This window comes from Watersipora subatra, chromosome 5, assembly GCF_963576615.1.
Source record: "Watersipora subatra chromosome 5, tzWatSuba1.1, whole genome shotgun sequence".
Taxonomy (NCBI): Eukaryota; Metazoa; Bryozoa; class Gymnolaemata; order Cheilostomatida; family Watersiporidae; genus Watersipora; species Watersipora subatra.
Genome location: NC_088712.1, coordinates 33,980,918 through 34,001,221, shown reverse-complemented (window position 1 = coordinate 34,001,221; position 20,304 = coordinate 33,980,918). Strand labels below are relative to the sequence as shown.

General features: G+C 35.7%; 1 protein-coding gene across 1 annotated transcript in view; it reads right to left on the bottom strand.

Annotated features, from left to right (window-relative positions):
- LOC137396415 (WD repeat-containing and planar cell polarity effector protein fritz homolog) overlaps positions 1–20,304 on the bottom strand; it is a 63,456-nt gene that overhangs the window by 9,871 nt on the left and 33,281 nt on the right. The window contains exons 11-17 of the mRNA XM_068082683.1: positions 18,865–18,976; positions 15,930–16,015; positions 11,639–11,740; positions 10,772–10,877; positions 6,703–6,817; positions 3,424–3,547; positions 2,919–3,079 (exon numbers count right to left, since the gene is read on the bottom strand). Coding sequence (XP_067938784.1) covers positions 2,919–3,079; positions 3,424–3,547; positions 6,703–6,817; positions 10,772–10,877; positions 11,639–11,740; positions 15,930–16,015; positions 18,865–18,976 — 806 coding nt within the window. The remainder of the gene's footprint in view (positions 1–2,918; positions 3,080–3,423; positions 3,548–6,702; positions 6,818–10,771; positions 10,878–11,638; positions 11,741–15,929; positions 16,016–18,864; positions 18,977–20,304) is intronic.

Here is a 20,304-nt window from a genome sequence, read left to right as displayed (position 1 = left end):
ATTGTAATGGATTGCAGGCAACTGCTTATACCAGGTTCGTTACTACCTGTTGTTATTGATTAAGTTGGCCGCCGAGTCTAATCATGTAGTCCTGACAACGGCCCTGTTAATATATTGTAGTCCAGTTCGGTGACCTTAAAACAGATACCGGGTCGTATCTAATTACCCTCCGAATAATCCGATTTAATAAACAAGACTGTTGCGGGTAAAATATCTGCATTTTATTGTATCGTGTCCAAACCATTTGCTCTTCATAAAATTCGGTCCTCTTTTGTATACTACCAATTGCGGGTAAAACCTGCCCGTACACGGAGAAACAAACTAAAGGCTGTGTCGACCATAGTTCGTGTTCGGGTAACAATGACATTATCGTTAGTTCAATATAAGAATATATACAGTAATTCATATAATTTCATGAGTACGATTTAAATATAATTCACATACTGCAGTTAATACACAAACAAAACTTAAAACAAATACACACGTACAAAGCAATATGTTTATAATAATTAGTATCAATCAAGCTCAAAATTCTTAGAAATATATAACTTCGCTATTTTAGAGGTGTTTGTGTCACTTTTGTTTACAAAAATTACATGCATATCGCAATCAAAATGTTGTATTTAAATCACTTACACCATGTGAAAATTCAATTTAAAAAGAGGTTTATCAATTTTATATATTAAGTACACTAGTCCTTGTGTAGTGAAATCATTGCCAAATGGACACTATTTTACTGTCTCATGTCTCGAGTCTCGAATTTTTACAAGGCAGTGTCTCGAGTCTCGTCTCGAACTTAAAAAACCTGTCTCGTTCCACCTCTACTATGAGATGACTTTATGAGATGACTCTATGAGATGACTCTATGAGATGACTCTATGAGATGACTCTATGAGATGACTCTATGAGATGACTCTATGAGATGACTCTATGAGATGACTCTATGAGATGACTCTATGAGATGACTCTATGAGATGACTCTATGAGATGACTCTATGAGATGACTCTATGAGATGACTCTATGAGATGACTCTATGAGATGACTCTATGAGATGACTCGATGAGATGACTCTATGAGATGGTCTGAACAGGTGCTTACTACATTAATATGGAAGTTCAATCACTATATTTTATTATAATTGTAGAAACTAGTACATAACAATAATAGTATGTGATGGCAGTCACCGAAGCCACAATAGTTTTGAGTTGAGATCTCTATGCCTTGTGACTAGACTTTTAAAGAATAGAGAAAGCATAATATTATTATGCTTTATTAGTTATCTTGAGGTGTTGACTGATGTTCTAAAAAAAGAATCAAGGAGATTGACCCCCTAGAAGCTGAGATATAGACAGCCAAACACAGGTCTACCTAATAAAGAATCAGAGGAAAACCCTTCGAAAATCCCGAAAACTGTGACGTATAAAATCGACTTAATGGTCATGTGCCGGAGTTGCGCACCCTTACCGCCGTTATGTATAATGATTGTTTTGGCTACGAGATGTGAAACGCTTCTCACGATAGTAAATAATTTACATACTAGCTCTGGTTTCTCAGGAAAATCATCGAAACATTGTGTGGTAAAGGCATTTGCCCACAACTCCTCGCCATGATTTTTTAAAGCAGAAGAGCAGATTTTGACTATTGTGCTTCAAATTTTAACTCGATCTCCACGGATATGCTCCGACGATCATCTGTTCAACGAACGGCGCGTGTATAGTCTATATGCGATATCCGCGAGTTGCAGTTTGTTTACAATAAGAAATAGGAATGGGACTTTTTGTTCCTTCATCGTTTTTCTACTGTGTATCTACTGCAGCATTCTTCTACTGTGTATCTACTGCAGCATTCAGTTGATTTCATGATTATCGTCACTATTAACAGACTGGAAGTTCACTACAGCCATAATCTTAAAAAGACTAACTTGACCGTGCTGCTCTTGCTATAAGAAAAGAAAACGATAACTTTTGCTTTGATTTTTCTATTGATCTATTATCTTATCTATGATTATTTTTTATGATTTATATAATATTCATAATGCATATTATACAAAATAATAATATAACTGCATATAGAATAAATGATGTAACTAATATAATTTGTAGAAAATTCCAAATAATAACCGAGATTGATTTAATTGATTCTATTTATTAGCTATAGTTAAAAAATCTGAACAACGCTAAAGATGAGTCTGAATAGGGAAGCTAAGTAGGAGAACAACAAAACTGAGCTGAACTAGCAAGATAGCGAAATAATAGATGCGTGTAATTATTTTACGCTAAAACTAATCTACACGTCAGAGGGACTGGTTCGGAATTCTAGGAACGATGCTTGTTAGGCCCAATTTGATTGTTCTATACTTCCAGGGATTAAACCAATTAAAACGCGGTGATTGTTATAGGAGAGCGCATTAGTTGGCTTAATTGACCAATGGCACACAAGTCGATTTCATACGTCATATATTGATGATTACCAAAACACTTTTGTTTTTTGGTAGACCTGTGTTTGGCTGGCTATATCTCAGCTTCTGGTTGGTCAATCTCCTTGATTCTTTTTTTAGAACATCAGTCAACACCTCAAGATGAATAATAAAGCATAATAATATTATGCTTTCTCTATTCTTTAAAAAACCTTTCTGGGCAAAAAGTTAAGGTGTAACAGGTATGACAGCAGCAGTCTATGCATTGTGTGAGAAAGGTTAATGGGGGAAGTGTAATTTTCAATATTTTGTAATATACACATATAGGAGGCATTGCATACTCACATAGTATTACTGTACAAAGTTATTAAAGTCACGCCTTCTTTCAGAGGTGACACATTCACATATGAAAGAATCAAACTATGACCTGTCAGATGACGGGTCAAATTTTCTGATTCAGAATATGTAATGGTATTCCTCTCTGTACAACCAGCGGGTTACCTGAGAAAAGCAATTCATCTTCGCAGTGCCTCGCTTTTTGTTTTGCAGCAGCGGCAAGCCTGTGCTGCCCTAAATCTAGAGCTGCATAGTAGATGTCCATGAAGAGGTCTCGAGAGTTGATGTCTACCGCCAACAGGAATGCTTTGTCAAACCGAGAATACCTGCAGGCAGCGTATAATGAAATAAAACAATACCAGCGGTGAAAGCTTTAAAAACAAGCAATGACACATCATATGTTAGTAACTAGTAGCCTCTGTTTGTGTTACTTCATTCATTAAGATACTTCAGTTTTCACTAAACGTCTCAGCAGCCATCAAACACAGTCTTACTTCAATGTTTCTGATAGACTTCATGACAATGCTGCATAAATAATAATAGTAATAATAATAACACTAATAATAACTGGCAGAAGAAACTTTGTATTTCAACTCAAAATGAACAGAAAACTCTCAAAAAGAACAGACAACTGTCTGCTAAAGTAGGATGAGTGTTACGATCGCCTCACCTGATGAGATGGTGGAAGAACCGTCTCGCTAGATAACCGATGTGAACTCTGTACTCCAAAATGACAACCTCGGCGAGTGCTTTTTGAGGTGCGTAGAAGCAGCCTAGCGTAGCCTCGAGCATCTCTGTAAGGACATCATAGATAAAAATGCAAAGGCCTGATTCCAGTAGTTGAGAGTTTATGTTGACTATTCTACCAGACTACCATTACATCACTTGCGGAGAAAGCGATAATATGACGCAACTCCAAATAGAGACTGAGCATTTAGCAAATAGCAACTGTTGGTTCATGGTACCCCTGACTGAGCATTTAGCAAATAGCAACTGTTGGTTCATGGTACCCCTGACACAAAGTTAGTTTGTTTTAAGATCTGTAAGATGAAAACTGTAGATGTTACAGCAAATAAACTCACTAACTAAATAATTTGTGTAATTATTCGAATAATTCACTAATTCAATAAACTTTTAATTAACTTGATTGATTTACAGACCTTTATATAAGACATATTTCAATATTTTGAATTAACTTTTCAGCCTTTTCCCCGTTTCTACTCCGTTTCTACTCCGTTTCTACATAATAATTACTGGAGATACGAGTGTTTAGAGATCATAAGATGTTTGCTCGTGTCTGTCTAATACTATCACTCGCGTTAGTCTTCTTGAGATCCATGATTTTGAAACATAGAAGGCACGAAGCACTGTTTAATATTATGTGATGTCCTTAAAAGCAGACGATGGGAAAGAGAACCGAATACAGATGCACTGATTTACAAAACTGTTGAGGTGATCATATGTAGAGGTTTGCCTGTTTGTTAAGGTGATTATTTGTAAAGATTTGACTGTATGTTGAGGCGATCATAAGTAGAGGTTTGACTGTATATTGAGGTGGTCATAAGTAGAGGTTTGACTGTATGTTGAGATGATCATAAGTAGAGGTTTGACTGTATGTTGAGATGATCATAAGTAGAGATTTGACTGTATGTTGAGATGATCATAAGTAGAGGTTTGACTGTATGTTGAGGTGATCATAAGTAGAGGTTTGACTGTATGTTGAGATGATCATAAGTAGAGGTTTGACTGTATGTTGAGGTGTTCATAAGTAGAGGTTTGACTGTGTGTTGAGGTGTTCATAAGTAGAGGTTTGACTGTATGTTGAGGTGATCATAAGTAAAGGTTTGATTGTATGATGAGGTGATCATAAGTAGAGGTTTGACTGTATGTTGAGGTAATCATAAGTAGAGGTTTGACTGTATGTTGAGATGATCATAAGTAGAGGTTTGACTGTATGTTGAGATGATCATAAGTAGAGGTTTGACTGTATGTTGAGGTGTTCATAAGTAGAGGTTTGACTGTGTGTTGAGGTGTTCATAAGTAGAGGTTTGACTGTATGTTGAGGTGATCATAAGTAGAGGTTTGATTGTATGTTGAGGTGATCATAAGTAGAGGTTTGACTGTATGTTGAGATGATCATAAGTAGAGGTTTGACTGTATGTTGAGATGATCATAAGTAAAGGTGTATGTGCACAAGTAGGTCCTTTAGGCTGATTCTAAAGCTATAAATTCAAAGAAAAAAACTCATAACACACAACTCACCCCTGCACAATTTCATTATTTGCCGGCAGCTTTATAACATAGCACCATAAATACGTAACCCCTAGTTATGCAAACAATGAAAATAAGTGAGGCCTATAAATAGCATGACGCCGTCATGGTGTGTAGAGTGAATCGGCTGATCTATGAATTCCTATTGACTTAACACTAAAACCAGCCCAATTGTTCCATAGTTTGTGCATCTGAGACAGCTTATTTTATTGAAAATATGCAAACTTATATAATATAAACTTATATAATAAACTTATATAATAAAACTTATATATAATGACTGGATGAAAAAGGCAAGAATCTTACACACATGGTAATGGATAATATCAATGATTTAGAAGCTTCTATATCATTGATAATACAAAGAGTGACCAAATAGAAATTAAACTAATAACAAACTAATGAATCAAACGAGATTTAGAAGCAGTTACGCTGGACCACTGTATTAAACACCCATTAGACATGACTGAAAATAACTAGACGAGATAGCTTTTGTATAAGGTTGGTTGAACTACATTCCTGCTTTGAAGCGGCATAGTGTATTCTGATTTTAATATAGTGATTTACTATAATTTTGAGTAGATTGGTGGCATGCACTGTGCATGTAAAATCTTGATTGAGGTTATGTAATAAGACATATGTTATTGTTTGTGATGTTACTTGTTTAAAAACTCTCTGTGTGCTAATATAGCTCTCCATGTGTGAACGTAAGAACTTTTCTGCAGCAATACATATTCGACCTATCAATGGCGTCACCAATCCTCCTCTGTTTTTTTACTGAGATTAGGGTTATGTCATCACTGTGTCTACTTCCACTACTTCTACATTGGTCAAGAACTTGATACAGTCATCAGATTTAAGTTTGAAAAAATTCCTCATCACCGAACTCCTCATCTTCACCTTCCTCAGCTTTTGTCTGTTCCTTCTTCTCTTTAGCCAGAGAATGTAGCAGGAGTTGGCCAGTTTTTTCAGCCCTGCTCACATCCAGATCAACGCAGTTAGCGTTGAGACTTGGTGTGATATCTGCTTTTATGAGCAGTGCTCGAAGTGCAGCTCTAAAGCACTGCACATCCGGGTTATTGTTATAGCCACCCTTAGATCGTATCGTGAAAAACAGAGTCTCAATGTGATCCTGGTTGATCTTAAAGGTTAGGAAGTAGTTGATATAAGGGTAGTTGCTGAAAAGATATTGAGCAATGCCATGTACAGATTTGGTTGCTGACTCAAAACCAATGATGAAGGTTTTCCTATTATTTTCCACTAGCAGCGTTCCGCTTCGTGTCTTTAATTGGCATAGATAGCTTATAATATTGTTGAGAACTTCTTGTTTTGAGTTCAAGTTCTGTCTTGTTATGGGCAATTCAGGATATACCTGGGGTGTTGTAGTCTCCTCTGATGACATTTCACTAAGAATTTGGTCTTATTGTTCCGTTTATGATTTAAAAAATAGTATGACAAGCTCGCTTTCACTACTAAACTCTTTGCTCAATTGAAGGCTCTGATGCTGTAATGCACATCATTGCGACATAATGTCGTGAAAACAACAGCCAATTATATGCCTCACTTTTGCTCCATTGTAATGATAGCTATTCGGCAATCTAGGATTTACTATATCAATGCATAGGAGTGATAGCACTAAAGCAGAAAACCAAATTTTACCCTAGCCTGGGCACCTCACCTTCATTGGATTTGTTGAGGGGCTGCCTGAGCAGGCAATTAATAATATTCACAAGACCTTGAAAACAGGCTAAACCTTCTGTATCCCAGCTCATCACCTTAACAAGGTTGACTGCCTAAAACACCAAATCAATAAAAATAAATACCAAGTATAGACCAAAACCACAGCATTCTTTTTCACACACAGTGCTGCGCTTTATTCTTTTCCACACACAGTGCTGTGCTTTATTCTTTTCCACAGAGATGTAAAATATAATCTTTAGTAAACAAGGTTACTCTTTTCCACAGAGATGTAAAATATAATTTTTAGTAAACAACGTTCAAAGAAGATAACAAAAAGATGAAAGAGGTGGTAAGAAGTGTAACACGAGTTGAAGCAAGACACATTATTATTAGTTGGAATCTACTAGCGCCCAACAAGTTAATAAGATTTCACAGAGCTCTATGGATCAGTATAGACTCTATAGACCAATCAGATCAACTCTATAGATCAGTATAGACTCTATAGACCAACCAGATCAACTCTATGGATCAGTATAGACTCTGTAGACCAATCAGATCAACTCTATGGATCAGTATAGACTCTATAGACCAATCAGATCAACTCTATAGATCAGTATAGACTCTATAGACCAACCAGATCAACTCTATGGATCAGTATAGACTCTATAGACCAATCAGATCAACTCTATAGATCAGTATAGACTCTGTAGACCAATCAGATCAATGAGTGGTCTAGAGCAATCTCAATGCTTCAACAGTCCATTCAAACATTTACGTGTAAATTTATAACAATAGGTAGCAACAGACAGACAGGTAAAATATGCATTCTATTTTCATTAGTTGATTAGGGTGGCAACACAAGTGACTACGTAATTTAATTTGTTAAAAAATATCAGAAACTAATCAAACGAATGTAGGGCGTGGATTGGCTGCCATGAGTTTGTGCGATAGCTTCCGCAGCTGACACTGGGATGGCAGGATCAGCATCTCATTCCGTCTCAGATTGAGGTAGGAAAGCGCATTTAGGAGCCCACGGCAATCATTAACTGCTGATATAAGGGCAACGCCTTCATTCCTCAGACTAAACAAGTTGCACTTGAGCATCAAAGGTGGAGCAACAGGATGACAAGAGCAAGGTCTAAGCATTTTCGAAAACGATTTTGTGGGGCAGACAACTTTATATTGAGAGTAAGAATCTAGTAAAACAGTTTAAAATTGATCAGCACGTTTGCTTGCGAGTTGTCCCACAGGTCAAGGACAAACCTGAATTACAGTTATGCGGCCTGACTATCTATTCAATCACCAGAAACTTAATGCTCTAGTCTGTGAATCAGTATTTGACAGTTTTCGTTTTGGGTTTGTTGTACAGGGTTTATGAGGAACTGTGTTGAAAATAAACCAATATTCAATGTGGCAACACATTTTGTTGACAAATATTGGTACGGCTATGCTGTGGTTTTCCCTAATCTTCATACAATACATACACTTCATGCAATACATACACTTCATGCAATACATACACTTCATAGGATACATACACTTCATACGATACATACACTTCATACGATACATACACTTCATGCAATACATACACTTCATACGATAGTTACACTTAATACGATACATACACTTCATACAATACATACACTTCATATGATACATACACTTCATACAATACATACACTTCATACGATACATACACTTCATACGATACATACGCTTCATACGATACATACACTTCATGCAATACATACACTTCATACGATACATACACTTCATACAATACATACACTTCATACGATAGTTACACTTCATACGATACATACACTTCATACAATACATACACTTCATACGATACATACCCTTCATACAATACATACACTTCATACGATACATACACTTCATACGATACATACGCTTCATATGATACATACACTTCATGCAATACATACACTTCATACGATACATACACTTCATATGATACATACACTTCATACAATACATACACTTCATACGATACATACACTTCATACGATACATACGCTTCATACGATACATACACTTCATGCAATACATACACTTCATACGATACATACACTTCATACAATACATACACTTCATACGATACATACACTTCATACGATACATAGCCATATTGGCACTGAAGTAGCTAGGAAGTTAGCAAAGTTTTATGTTAGTTGGCATTTTTTATTTGTAGCAAACTTATCTAAATATTATCAAAACATTCCAAATTTGATATATTTATTCTGCACTGGAAAGCTGAAAATAGTTCAATTCTCGTTATATAAATAAACTAATGCTCAGTAGTCAGTATTTCAACAGCTCCTCATGCAAAGAGCTGACGGTCCGGTCGAGACAGATGGACAGAAAGATGAACATACATGATTTTTATTGCAGCGAAGACATGCCTAATGCCCGGCGTTGCACGGGTATTAATAAACAGCTTATAAACAGTGGCAGGTAATGTAGTTGTCAATGGATAATTTGAGTAAGTTAGTATACGTATCGCTAAACTTAATAATAAAAACTATGAGAGCAAGCTTTAGTGACGTTGCGCGTAACACAGAGTCGCTATGCGTATTTTAACTCAAATAAAGACTATCTACCCATTTATTGTATCCCGTGTAACTTAATGGGTTAGCTTGTCGCCTTGTGGAGGTTACAGGATCAAATCATTTTCATTGCTAGATTTTAATCGCTATAACTGGACATAAGGCCTTAGAAGATATCCTTAGAAGATATCCTTAGACGATATCCTTAGAAGATATCCTTAGACGATATCCTTAGAAAATATCCTTAGACGATATCCTTAGAAGATATCCTTAGACGATATCCTTAGACGATATCCTTAGACGATATCCTTAGAAGATATCCTTAGACGATATCCTTAGAAAATATCCTTAGACGATATCCTTAGAAGATATCCTTAGACGATATCCTTAGAAGATATCCTTAGACGATATCCTTAGAAAATATCCTTAGACGATATCCTTAGACGATATCCTTAGAAGATATCCTTAGACGATATCCTTAGAAGATATCTTTAGAAGATATCCTTAGACGATATCCTTAAAAGATATCCTTAGAAGATATCCTTCGACGATATCCTTAGAAGATATCCTTAGAAGATATCCTTAGAAGATATCCTTAGAAGATATCCTTAGAAGATATCCTTAGACGATATCCTTAGGCGATATCCTTAGGCGATATCCTTAGAAGATATCCTTAGAAGATATCCTTAGAAGATATCCTCATAAGATATCCTTAGAAGATATCCTTAAAAGATATCCTTAGAAGATACCCTTAGAAGATATCCTTAGAAGATCTACTCGTAGCGCAGGTTTTAAAATAGTCGACTTGATGACTATGATGCTTGACGATAATAATTTGTGTTTTAAATTGACGAGTGCTACCGGTTAAACGGATACCAGTATAGGTCATAGGGCGTACAGGTCAAACGCATGCAGGTATAGGTCATAGGGCATACAGGTGTAGATCATATGGTATACAGGTCTTACTCATACAGGTATAGGTCATATGGCATACAGGTCAAACGCATACAGGTATAGGTTAGAAGGCATACAGATTAAACACATCATTATAGGTATGAACACTGTATTCGCATTATATTCATCCATATTTGGCCACTGTAAATGAATTTCGGAATATTCTATTTGGCTATCACACAACTAAGTGGCCTCATCGATGTTGACTGTATGAATGCCTTTTCTGCATCATTAGAAATAGTATTTTCAGATGTTTGTAAATGGCTGTTCATAGGGTATGATAACCAACAGCTGGTTAGATCTATCATGCTGATAGCAAATAATTGAAGGTAGGAAAAAGAAGATAATTTCTCCACATTTGTCGATGATTTACAATACCAAAGCAATGTGGCTGGAAGCAGATGTTGCTAAGAGAGCTAATCTGAAGTTCAAAACAGTTTTGGTACCATTGCACCAAAAACCATCACACAAACATAAGTTGGTAAGGGGGCAGCTAGCCTGTCCCACTATTGAGGCGGAAGTAATACCGGAGCTACTCACTTGTAAGAAGTTGTTTGCCCTTAAATATTCGGCAATTATCAGTGAACAGGAAATGTCACTGCTGGCAAGATTTCCTCCGACAAACTTCATCACTCCGATTGGACCTCTGCAACGCCAACAGAAACATTGTGTGAACTAACAAAACATTTTTAACAAGTTCAGGGTTTAAAAAAGAACCAACAAATTAGGGGTATGCAAACAAAACATTGACCAATCCAAAGAAGTCAATACACCTTTGTCTAATGATAGATGATAAAAATACCCTTGTTCAATCACTGTACAATCAGAGGAACTAAACATACTGTTGTCCAATCAGAGGAACTAAACATACTGTTGTCCAATCAGAGGAACTAAACATACTGTTGTCCAATCAGAGGAACTAAACATACGGTTGTCCAATCAGAGGAACTAAGCATACTGTTGTCCAATCAGAGAAACTAAACATACTGTTGTCCAATCAGATGTGCTAAACATACTGTTGCCCAATCAGAGGAATTAAACATACTGTTGTCCAATCAGAGGAATTACTGACACTATGAATCAATGAAAATAACCACCTCACTGGTGAATATGACGTGATTTCATGTGTAAAGGAGCGGATAGCCAAAAGTCATGAGGTCATGGGCAGTTTGAAAACATTGATCTATTACTATTTAATGGTGGCTCTAGACCAATGAGTGTTGAACTTGGAGTCTTAACTGAGTAACATTTTCTTTACTCTAAAATAAGCCAACAAATAGTTCAACTCTGTATAAGAAAATCATACACGGAGCCATAACTCCAAGTAATATTAAATGCCGTAGTCCGTCGTAGCATATGGAAGATGAGAGTAGAAGGAAATAAATACTATACATTATTTCAACTGACCTGTCAAAGGTGAGTAGTAATGTATTCCTAGTAGCAAGTCCTTGACCCGGTTGGTTGTTGCTATGGTGACACCACGACACTCGTTTTACATGTGGCGCTGCCCTGAAAAAAAGTAATTGTTTTAGTTTTATAGTTTTTGTATATGAAATACTAATAGACATAAGAAGTTTCTTGTTTTAGTAAGTACAATAAGTAAACTAGAGACTGCAGAAGATATGGACTGCTTTTTAAAAAAATTATGCATGTTTACTCTGGTCGCCTGACCGACTTTCTGGTCGCCTGACCAGAGTAAACAGGCGAACAGTATGCGAACAGCATATTGTTAGCTGTTTACATATGTATACATGCATAAACAACTAACAATATACATACAGTGCACCCCAGTTACGATGTCCCTGTTATACGATTTTTTCCCCTTATGAAGTGGAACACGATGATATTTGTAATCGGTATATAAATCCTTTTCGGAAGTCGGAAATTCAAATTTGGCAGTTGGGGTGCTTATTACGTTTGAATAACAAAGATGCTGATATGCTATTTGCTGAAAACATTCTCACAACGCCTGAAAGAGATATGACGGCCAATTTTTTTCAGTTCAGCATTCTTGTGTGAAAATCGGTAATATTTTCCCCCTTTAAACCAGTATCAAATTTGGGGTTGCGATCCCTTTGTATTGAGGATCAGGGATCACACAACTTTCCTTAACCTGTTAACAAAAATCCTCTTCATTACGTATTAAATTTATTTTGTAGTTTACAGTAACATAATGAGCTTTGATACATTTTTAGCCTCTTCTCAGCTCTACCCACTACATGTACAAGCTCTACCCACTACATGTACCAGCTCTACCCACTACATGTACCAGCTCTACCCATTACATGTACCAGCTCTACTCACTACATGTACCAGCTCTACTCACTACATGTACCAGCTCTACCCACTACATGTACCAGCTCTACCCATTACATGTACCAGCTCTACTCACTACATGTACCAGCTCTACCCACTACATGTACCAGCTCTACCCATTACATGTACCAGCTCTACTCACTACATGTACCAGCTGTACCCACTACATGTACCAGCTCTACCCATTACATGTACCAGCTCTACTCACTACATTTACCAGCTCTACTCACTACATGTACCAGCTCTACTCACTACATGTACCAGCTCTACTCACTACATGTACCAGCTCTACTCACTACATGTACCAGCTCTACTCACTACATGTACCAGCTCTACCCACTACATGTACCAGCTCTACTCACTACATGTACCAGCTCTACCCACTACATGTACCAGCTCTACTCACTACATGTACCAGCTCTACTCACTACATGTGCCAGCTCTACCCACTACATGTACCAGCTCTACTCACTACATGTACCAGCTCTACCCACTACATGTACCAGCTCGAGCCATGTCAGTCCACAGGTGCAGTAATAAAATTGTATTTTCCTTTTGATGGTTAATAAAGGCTGGTTCATACTATTTCGCCGTTTGTCAGCGTTTTCCTTTCGGCGTTCATCACTGATTATGTGAACCATAAACCGATGAACATGAATTTACATGAACCGATGGCATCAACGAAGCCATGCGGACACATTGGGAAAGTTTGCAGCTGTCAAACTTTTCCGATATCTGCGATATCTTTTCCGATATGAATATCGTATGAAGTGTATGTATCGTATAAAGTGTATGTATCGTATGAAGTGTATGTATCGTATGAAGTGTATGTATCGTATGAAGTGTATGTATTGTATGAAGTGTATGTATCATATGTATTGTATGAAGTGTATGTATTGTATGAAGTGTATGTATCATATGTATTGTATGAAGTGTATGTATTGTATGAAGTGTATGTATCGTATGTATTGTATGAAGTGTATGTATTGTATGAAGTGTATGTATCGTATGTATTGTTTGAAGTGTTTGTATCATATGAAGTGTATGTATTGTATGAAGTGTATGTATTGTATGAAGTGTATGTATTGTATGAAGTGTATGTATCATATGTATTGTATGAAGTGTATGTATTGTATGAAGTGTATGTATCGTATGTATTGTATGAAGTGTATGTATTGTATGAAGTGTATGTATCGTATGTATTGTATGAAGTGTATGTATTGTATGAAGTGTATGTATCGTATGTATTGTATGAAGTGTATGTATTGTATGAAGTGTATGTACCGTATGTATTGTAGGAAGTGTATGTATCGTATGAAGTGTATGTATTGTATGAAGTGTATGTATCGTATGTATTGTATGAAGTGTATGTATTGTATGAAGTGTATGTATCGTATGTATTGTATGAAGTGTATGTATTGTATGAAGTGTATGTACCGTATGTATTGTATGAAGTGTATGTATCGTATGAAGTGTATGTATCGTATGAAGTGTATGTATCGTATGAAGTGTATGTATCGTATGAAGTGTATGTATCGTATGAAATGTATGTATCGTATGAAGTGTATGTATCGTATGAAGTGTATGTATCATATTTCGCTGAGCATTGACAACCATAACAGCATTTTATTGCAGATCATAACTACTAAATGCACTACAGTTACTGTAGGTAGCTATAGTTATTAAGGTTAATATATTATTATGTTACTAATTTTTCATATGTACAGTACTTAGGCTATATAAAATGTGAACCAAGGCCTTTCAAATGTGAACCATTTTGGCGATAGTAATTCACAGTTGCCGATAGCGCGATTTATTTATTTTCGTTTATAGGTAATAGTCGCTGCTGGACTAGTATTTGATTCCAACACGTGAAAACAAAGAGGTTTCTTGGCGAAAATTTAAAAAGAAAAATGAGAACACAACGTCACAGAGTATTTACTGATGCAAACACAGATGGGTTTGTGATAGTGTGAACATGGTTATCATCGACTATCACCACAGTATTGTGGCATCAACGCTGAAGTACGGCGATATAGCGTGAACCAGCTTTAAATGGTCAAGGATGCGAGAGGAGAGCCTCGTTTGGGATTTCTTGTCAAATTAGGTTGAAAAAGTTTTCAAGAGATCGGCTAAAATTATATTGAAAACGACTCCAGAAACTAATAGGTGATAAATTTTTAGTGATAAAAAAGTTGAAATTCAGTAAAATAGTTAAAAATACATACTAAAACTTAAGTTTAAGTGTGAGTTTAGTAAGCTAAATTCATTTAAGTTAAATTTAAATTTTATGATATACGTCTGTCTCAAAGGTAAAAACTCCTTACCGTACGTACTGCACATAGTACATTGTAATGCTACATTTTGTTGCAGATCATAACCACTAAATACACTAAAGCTACTGTAGGTAAATATAGTTACTAAGGTTACATACTATTATATTACTAACTTTTAATATGTACAGTACTTAGGCTATATGAAATTGTGATGATTTTTATGGGTCCTATACCCCTCTCTACAACATTTTCACTATACAATGCCAACCCTGGAACAGATTTAAATCGTAAGGCAAGGGTGCACTGTATTGTTACAGTAATTGTTTAGGTGTAAAAGGCATATGATACCTGCGAATACATATTGTTATGCTTAAGGTAAAAAACTAGCGTAAAACCACTGAGTAAAAGTCATGGAGCTCTATTGTTCAATCCTTCTTCTTTAGTGGCGGTCAATTGGAGGCGGCGGTCAAATAGAGGCTGGCAGTGTATTTTTCAAATGACTCGTCAAAATCTCGGGAAGATGAATTTAGACTTTATGGGCAAAGCAATGTCACCTATATTTTGCCCTCTTGTTCCATTGGAGTGATATTAAACCTTTTGGATGTAATAAATCTGCTAACTTACCTCTAACTAATCTTCAAGTATCTCTAAATAAAATATGCATTGGGAAGCCGAAAAATATCTCTACCGGCTATCTATCGCTAGCGATTAATCTGCGATGATATTATAGCCTGTGGCTTGCTTTGCAATTTATAAGAGCTTTCAATTTTTTATTTCATTCTAAATTTGAAAGCATATTTTTATTTTATACCTATATTTACCAATATTGGACAAAAGCTCATTGCACTCATTGATATGTTTGCTACAGTTTGCGGCCAAAACTAGCTTTTTATGTGCAATAGGAGTGGAGTTACGAGCATCGATCCATTTAAGCCGTGCTAAGATAGCCGCTATGCCGAGGTGCAGAGCAGTTGTTACGGAGAGCGGTGAGAGATGTGTACAGGTGTTTTAGACCACCAGGCAATAGCTGGTCCTATTGCCCTGCCTTGAGCGCTGCCTAGAGCTACAATGAATAAAGAGGAAACAGTTTATAATTTCAAGTTCACCTGAAGAAGTTAGAAAGCTTTATATGTGGAACAAACTCGACTCCTTCCAGTGTGAGACTGAGGCAGTTGAGAGCCTTGTCGAATATCTACAACAGATATAATAACTACTAGAAATCCCCCTGTCATACAGCCCACGACCAAAGTGATATTGGAAAAAAGAAAGGGTACTGAGAAATGCAATATTAGCAGTCAAATGGCACTGCAGTGCAATAGGATAACTTCAATGGTATCTGTAATGTACTGGGCGTTATTATGTACAACAAACAGCAATAATGAAAGGAAAAGATTATGTTTATATCTCTTCCCTGCAATAGGAGAAATGCAATATTAGAAGTAAAATGGCAAGCTGCTGTGTAATATACACAGTTTGAAAGTTGGTTGTGTTGAATGTAGAACGGTTTTGACAGCGATCTGTAACCAAAGTGAAGAAATGGGTCATGATCACAGAAACCATGGTTAAGTCGGGTGTGTGAGATTTAGAGTTATCTACACTAGCAGAAAGAGAAAATTCTCAGTTATTTTGCAAAAAAATTTGATTTCAGCTTAATTACAGCAGATTTTATGGTCAATAAACTGAATGCAAATTTACCATTAGTGCGAAAACATAGTTCTGAGAAAACTGGTGTTTAAGTCTGAGAAACGAAAACCAATGCACAATTTTGTTTACATTTCAAAACGTCATAGCAACTAATATCAAGAAGTTGTGATATTTATCTAGATTTTTGTATTTAAATGCAAAAAGTTATGCTGAATTTAAAAATCCAACCAGACTTTAGTTGGTTGTCATAGAAATAGCTGTATATCTATAACTTAATATAGGCCTACAACTTAATTTTGCAAATATTAAACAATGGCTTGGCAGTACCGCGATATTGGGCACAGCCGTAGTATCATCAACAAAAACTTTAGAAAAATCATAACAGTAACATATTGCACACCATCGGTCACTATATACTTCGATCTTATAAATTCAAATGATTTTTCTTACAATTAAATATTGTAATAATCTTATAAGAATTGTTAGAAAAATATCACTGTCATTTACTTTACTTTCACTGCTTTGGACATCAGTTGGAATACCAAAGTACTCATTATAAGTGTCCAAAATGTCAGAGTCCGGTAAAATCGGTAAAAAAGAAACAATTACTTTTCAGTACTTCTACATTAATTACAGAAACCTTCGGTAATTGGACAATGCCATAGACTGGTGAAATGTGCATGTTTTTCTCGTGAAATCCGCACGACTTAATGGTTCTACTCTCTGTCGCAAGGCTTTATCGGCGTTTCGTTGGCCGGTCTTAATTTTGATTAAAAAAGGCTCGTCAGGTGTTAATGGCGATTTTAGGCCAAATTAATTTGTCTAGTTATGTATAATCCGATCAGATGGGTAAGTTTTAGGATATTGTCTAAAAATTTCAAAGACTTGGTAACATATTTAAATAGGATCATATGTGTTTTGTATCGTTATTATACTTAAACGACTCCATACAAAAATGGTTAAATTTGTTGATGAGATTTCGGTACAAGGGTTTTGGCACGGCGTTGATGAATAATTTTCGGTAGTTGTGTGCACATATGCAACAGTGAGTTACGATTTATAGGGTCTGCTTATAGGTGAATTCTTATAAATCCAATGATTTCAAGGCTGTTTTTTTAGGGTGGGCTTATATGTATGTAAGACCGGCTTATATGCGGGGATATACGGTTAATAACGCAGAGACTATGATGTGGCAAATGAGACAGTAATACATATGAACTACACTATATAGTTGTACTATGTTACCATATGAACTACACTATATAGTTGTACTATGTTACTATATGAACTACACTTTATAGTTGTACTATGTTACCATATGTACTACACTATATAGTTGTACTATGTTACTATATGTACTACACTATATAGTTGTACTATGTTACCATATGTACTACACTATATAGTTGTACTATGTTACCATATGTACTAAACTATATAGTTGTACTATGTTACCATATGTACTACACTATATAGCTGTACTATGTTACCATATGAACTACACTTTATAGTTGTACTATGTTACCATATGAACTACACTTTATAGTTGTACTATGTTACCATATGAACTACACTATATAGTTGTACTATGTTACCATATGTACTACACTATATAGTTGTACTATGTTACCATATGAACTACACTATATAGTTGTACTATGTTACCATATGTACTACACTATATAGTTGTACTATGTTACCATATGTACTACACTATATAGTTGTACTATGTTACCATATGTACTACACTATATAGTTGTACTATGTTACCATATGTACTACACTATATAGTTGTACTATGTTACCATATGTACTACACTATATAGTTGTACTATGTTACCATATGTACTACACTATATAGTTGTACTATGTTACCATATGTACTACACTATATAGTTGTACTATGTTACCATATGTACTACACTATATAGTTGTACTATGTTCCCATATGTACTACACTATATAGTTGTACTATGTTACCATATGTACTACACTATATAGTTGTACTATGTTACCATATGTACTACACTATATAGTTGTACTATGTTACCATATGTACTACACTATATAGTTGTACTATGTTACCATATGTACTACACTATATAGTTGTACTATGTTACCATATGTACTACACTATATAGTTGTACTATGTTCCCATATGTACTACACTATATAGTTGTACTATGTTACCATATGTACTACACTATATAGTTGTACTATGTTACCATATGTACTACACTATATAGTTGTACTATGTTACCATATGTACTACACTATATAGTTGTACTATGTTACTATATGTACTACACTATATAGTTGTACTATATTACCATATGAACTACACTTTCTAATATGTTTTACCATAAACAATATAAAAGATATTAGCTAGACACATACCTGTATATCCCCTTTATGGTTTAGGATTAGCAAAAGTGCCCCTGAAGGATGCCACTCCATGAAGTCAGCATGAAACTCAGTTTTAGCTGTCACGGTATTTTTTATATTTTCACTGTAAAATGAATGTCTATTGGTTAGTTTATTTTTAAAGAGGACAGAAGTAAGATCAGGTAAACCTGGTCGAATGCTTCATCTATGGGCTATGATAAGTTGTAATAAAACATAATTTGTAAAAGTCGACTGCGTTCAGGGGCATGTTCAGGGGATGTTTAGGGCATGTTTAGGGGATGCTTAGGGCATGTTTAGGGGATGCTTAGGGCATGTTTAGGGGATGCTTAGAGCATGTTTAGGGGATGCTTAGGGCATGTTTAGGGGATGCTTAGGGCATGTTTAGGGGATGCTTAAAGCATGTTTAGGGAATGTTTAGGGCATGTTTAGGAGATGCTTAGGGCATGTTGAGGGAATGCTTAGGGCACGTTTAGGGGATGCTTAGGGCATGTTTACGGGATGCTTAGGGCATGTTTAGGGAATGTTTAGGGCATGTTTAGGGGTTGCTTAGAGCATGCAGGATTGCTTCAATTATTATGAAGCTGGAAAGATTCTATAAATAAGATTAAAATATGATTCACAAGCAGAATAGACCATAGCTAATCCTAGATGTCATCCATACACACCATAGCTATCCGTATGTCATCCTAATACACATATGTATACATATATACATGTACATACATACATTCGTACATACGTATGTACATATGTACATACATATGTACATATATATATTTTATATACTTATATAGTATGCATATGTACATATGTATACATATATACATTCATCTAAATACAGTATATATTTTTCAGTCTTGGTGTGTAGGTGCGTCCAGCTATTAAAGATATAGCTATGGCGCACGCTGATTATTTTACCAATGCAGCCGCGCGGTACGATGCCCCTGTTATGAAATATTTTTCGTAAGGTTCAATTACTACATCTGGGGTCAAGGCCAATTCTTCTCACGCGGACAATTATATTGAAACAATTTGGTACCTAAGTATATGCAACACGATGCTTCTTCATCTTTTTTTTGTTACGGCAAATTTGTTCGACCCACGAAATACACAACTATTTATCTCGAACTTGAAATTTGGCGATTAGTGTACCGATTATATACGTTATTAAAATATACGTCACTGAACTCGCCATGGCGAGTTATACGTATCCGTATATGTTATATGGTATATATACCGTATCCGGTATCCGTTGTAATAAACACGGTAGGCTAATGTTAAAAACTTGAAGTTTACTAAAATACATACTAAAACTTCCTTCAAGTATGTGTTTTGTAAATTAAATTCATGTAAGCTAAAATCAGCGTTTAGGTTGCACGTTTGTTTCGCAGGTAAAAACTCTACAAGTAGTACATTGTAATGTTATATCTT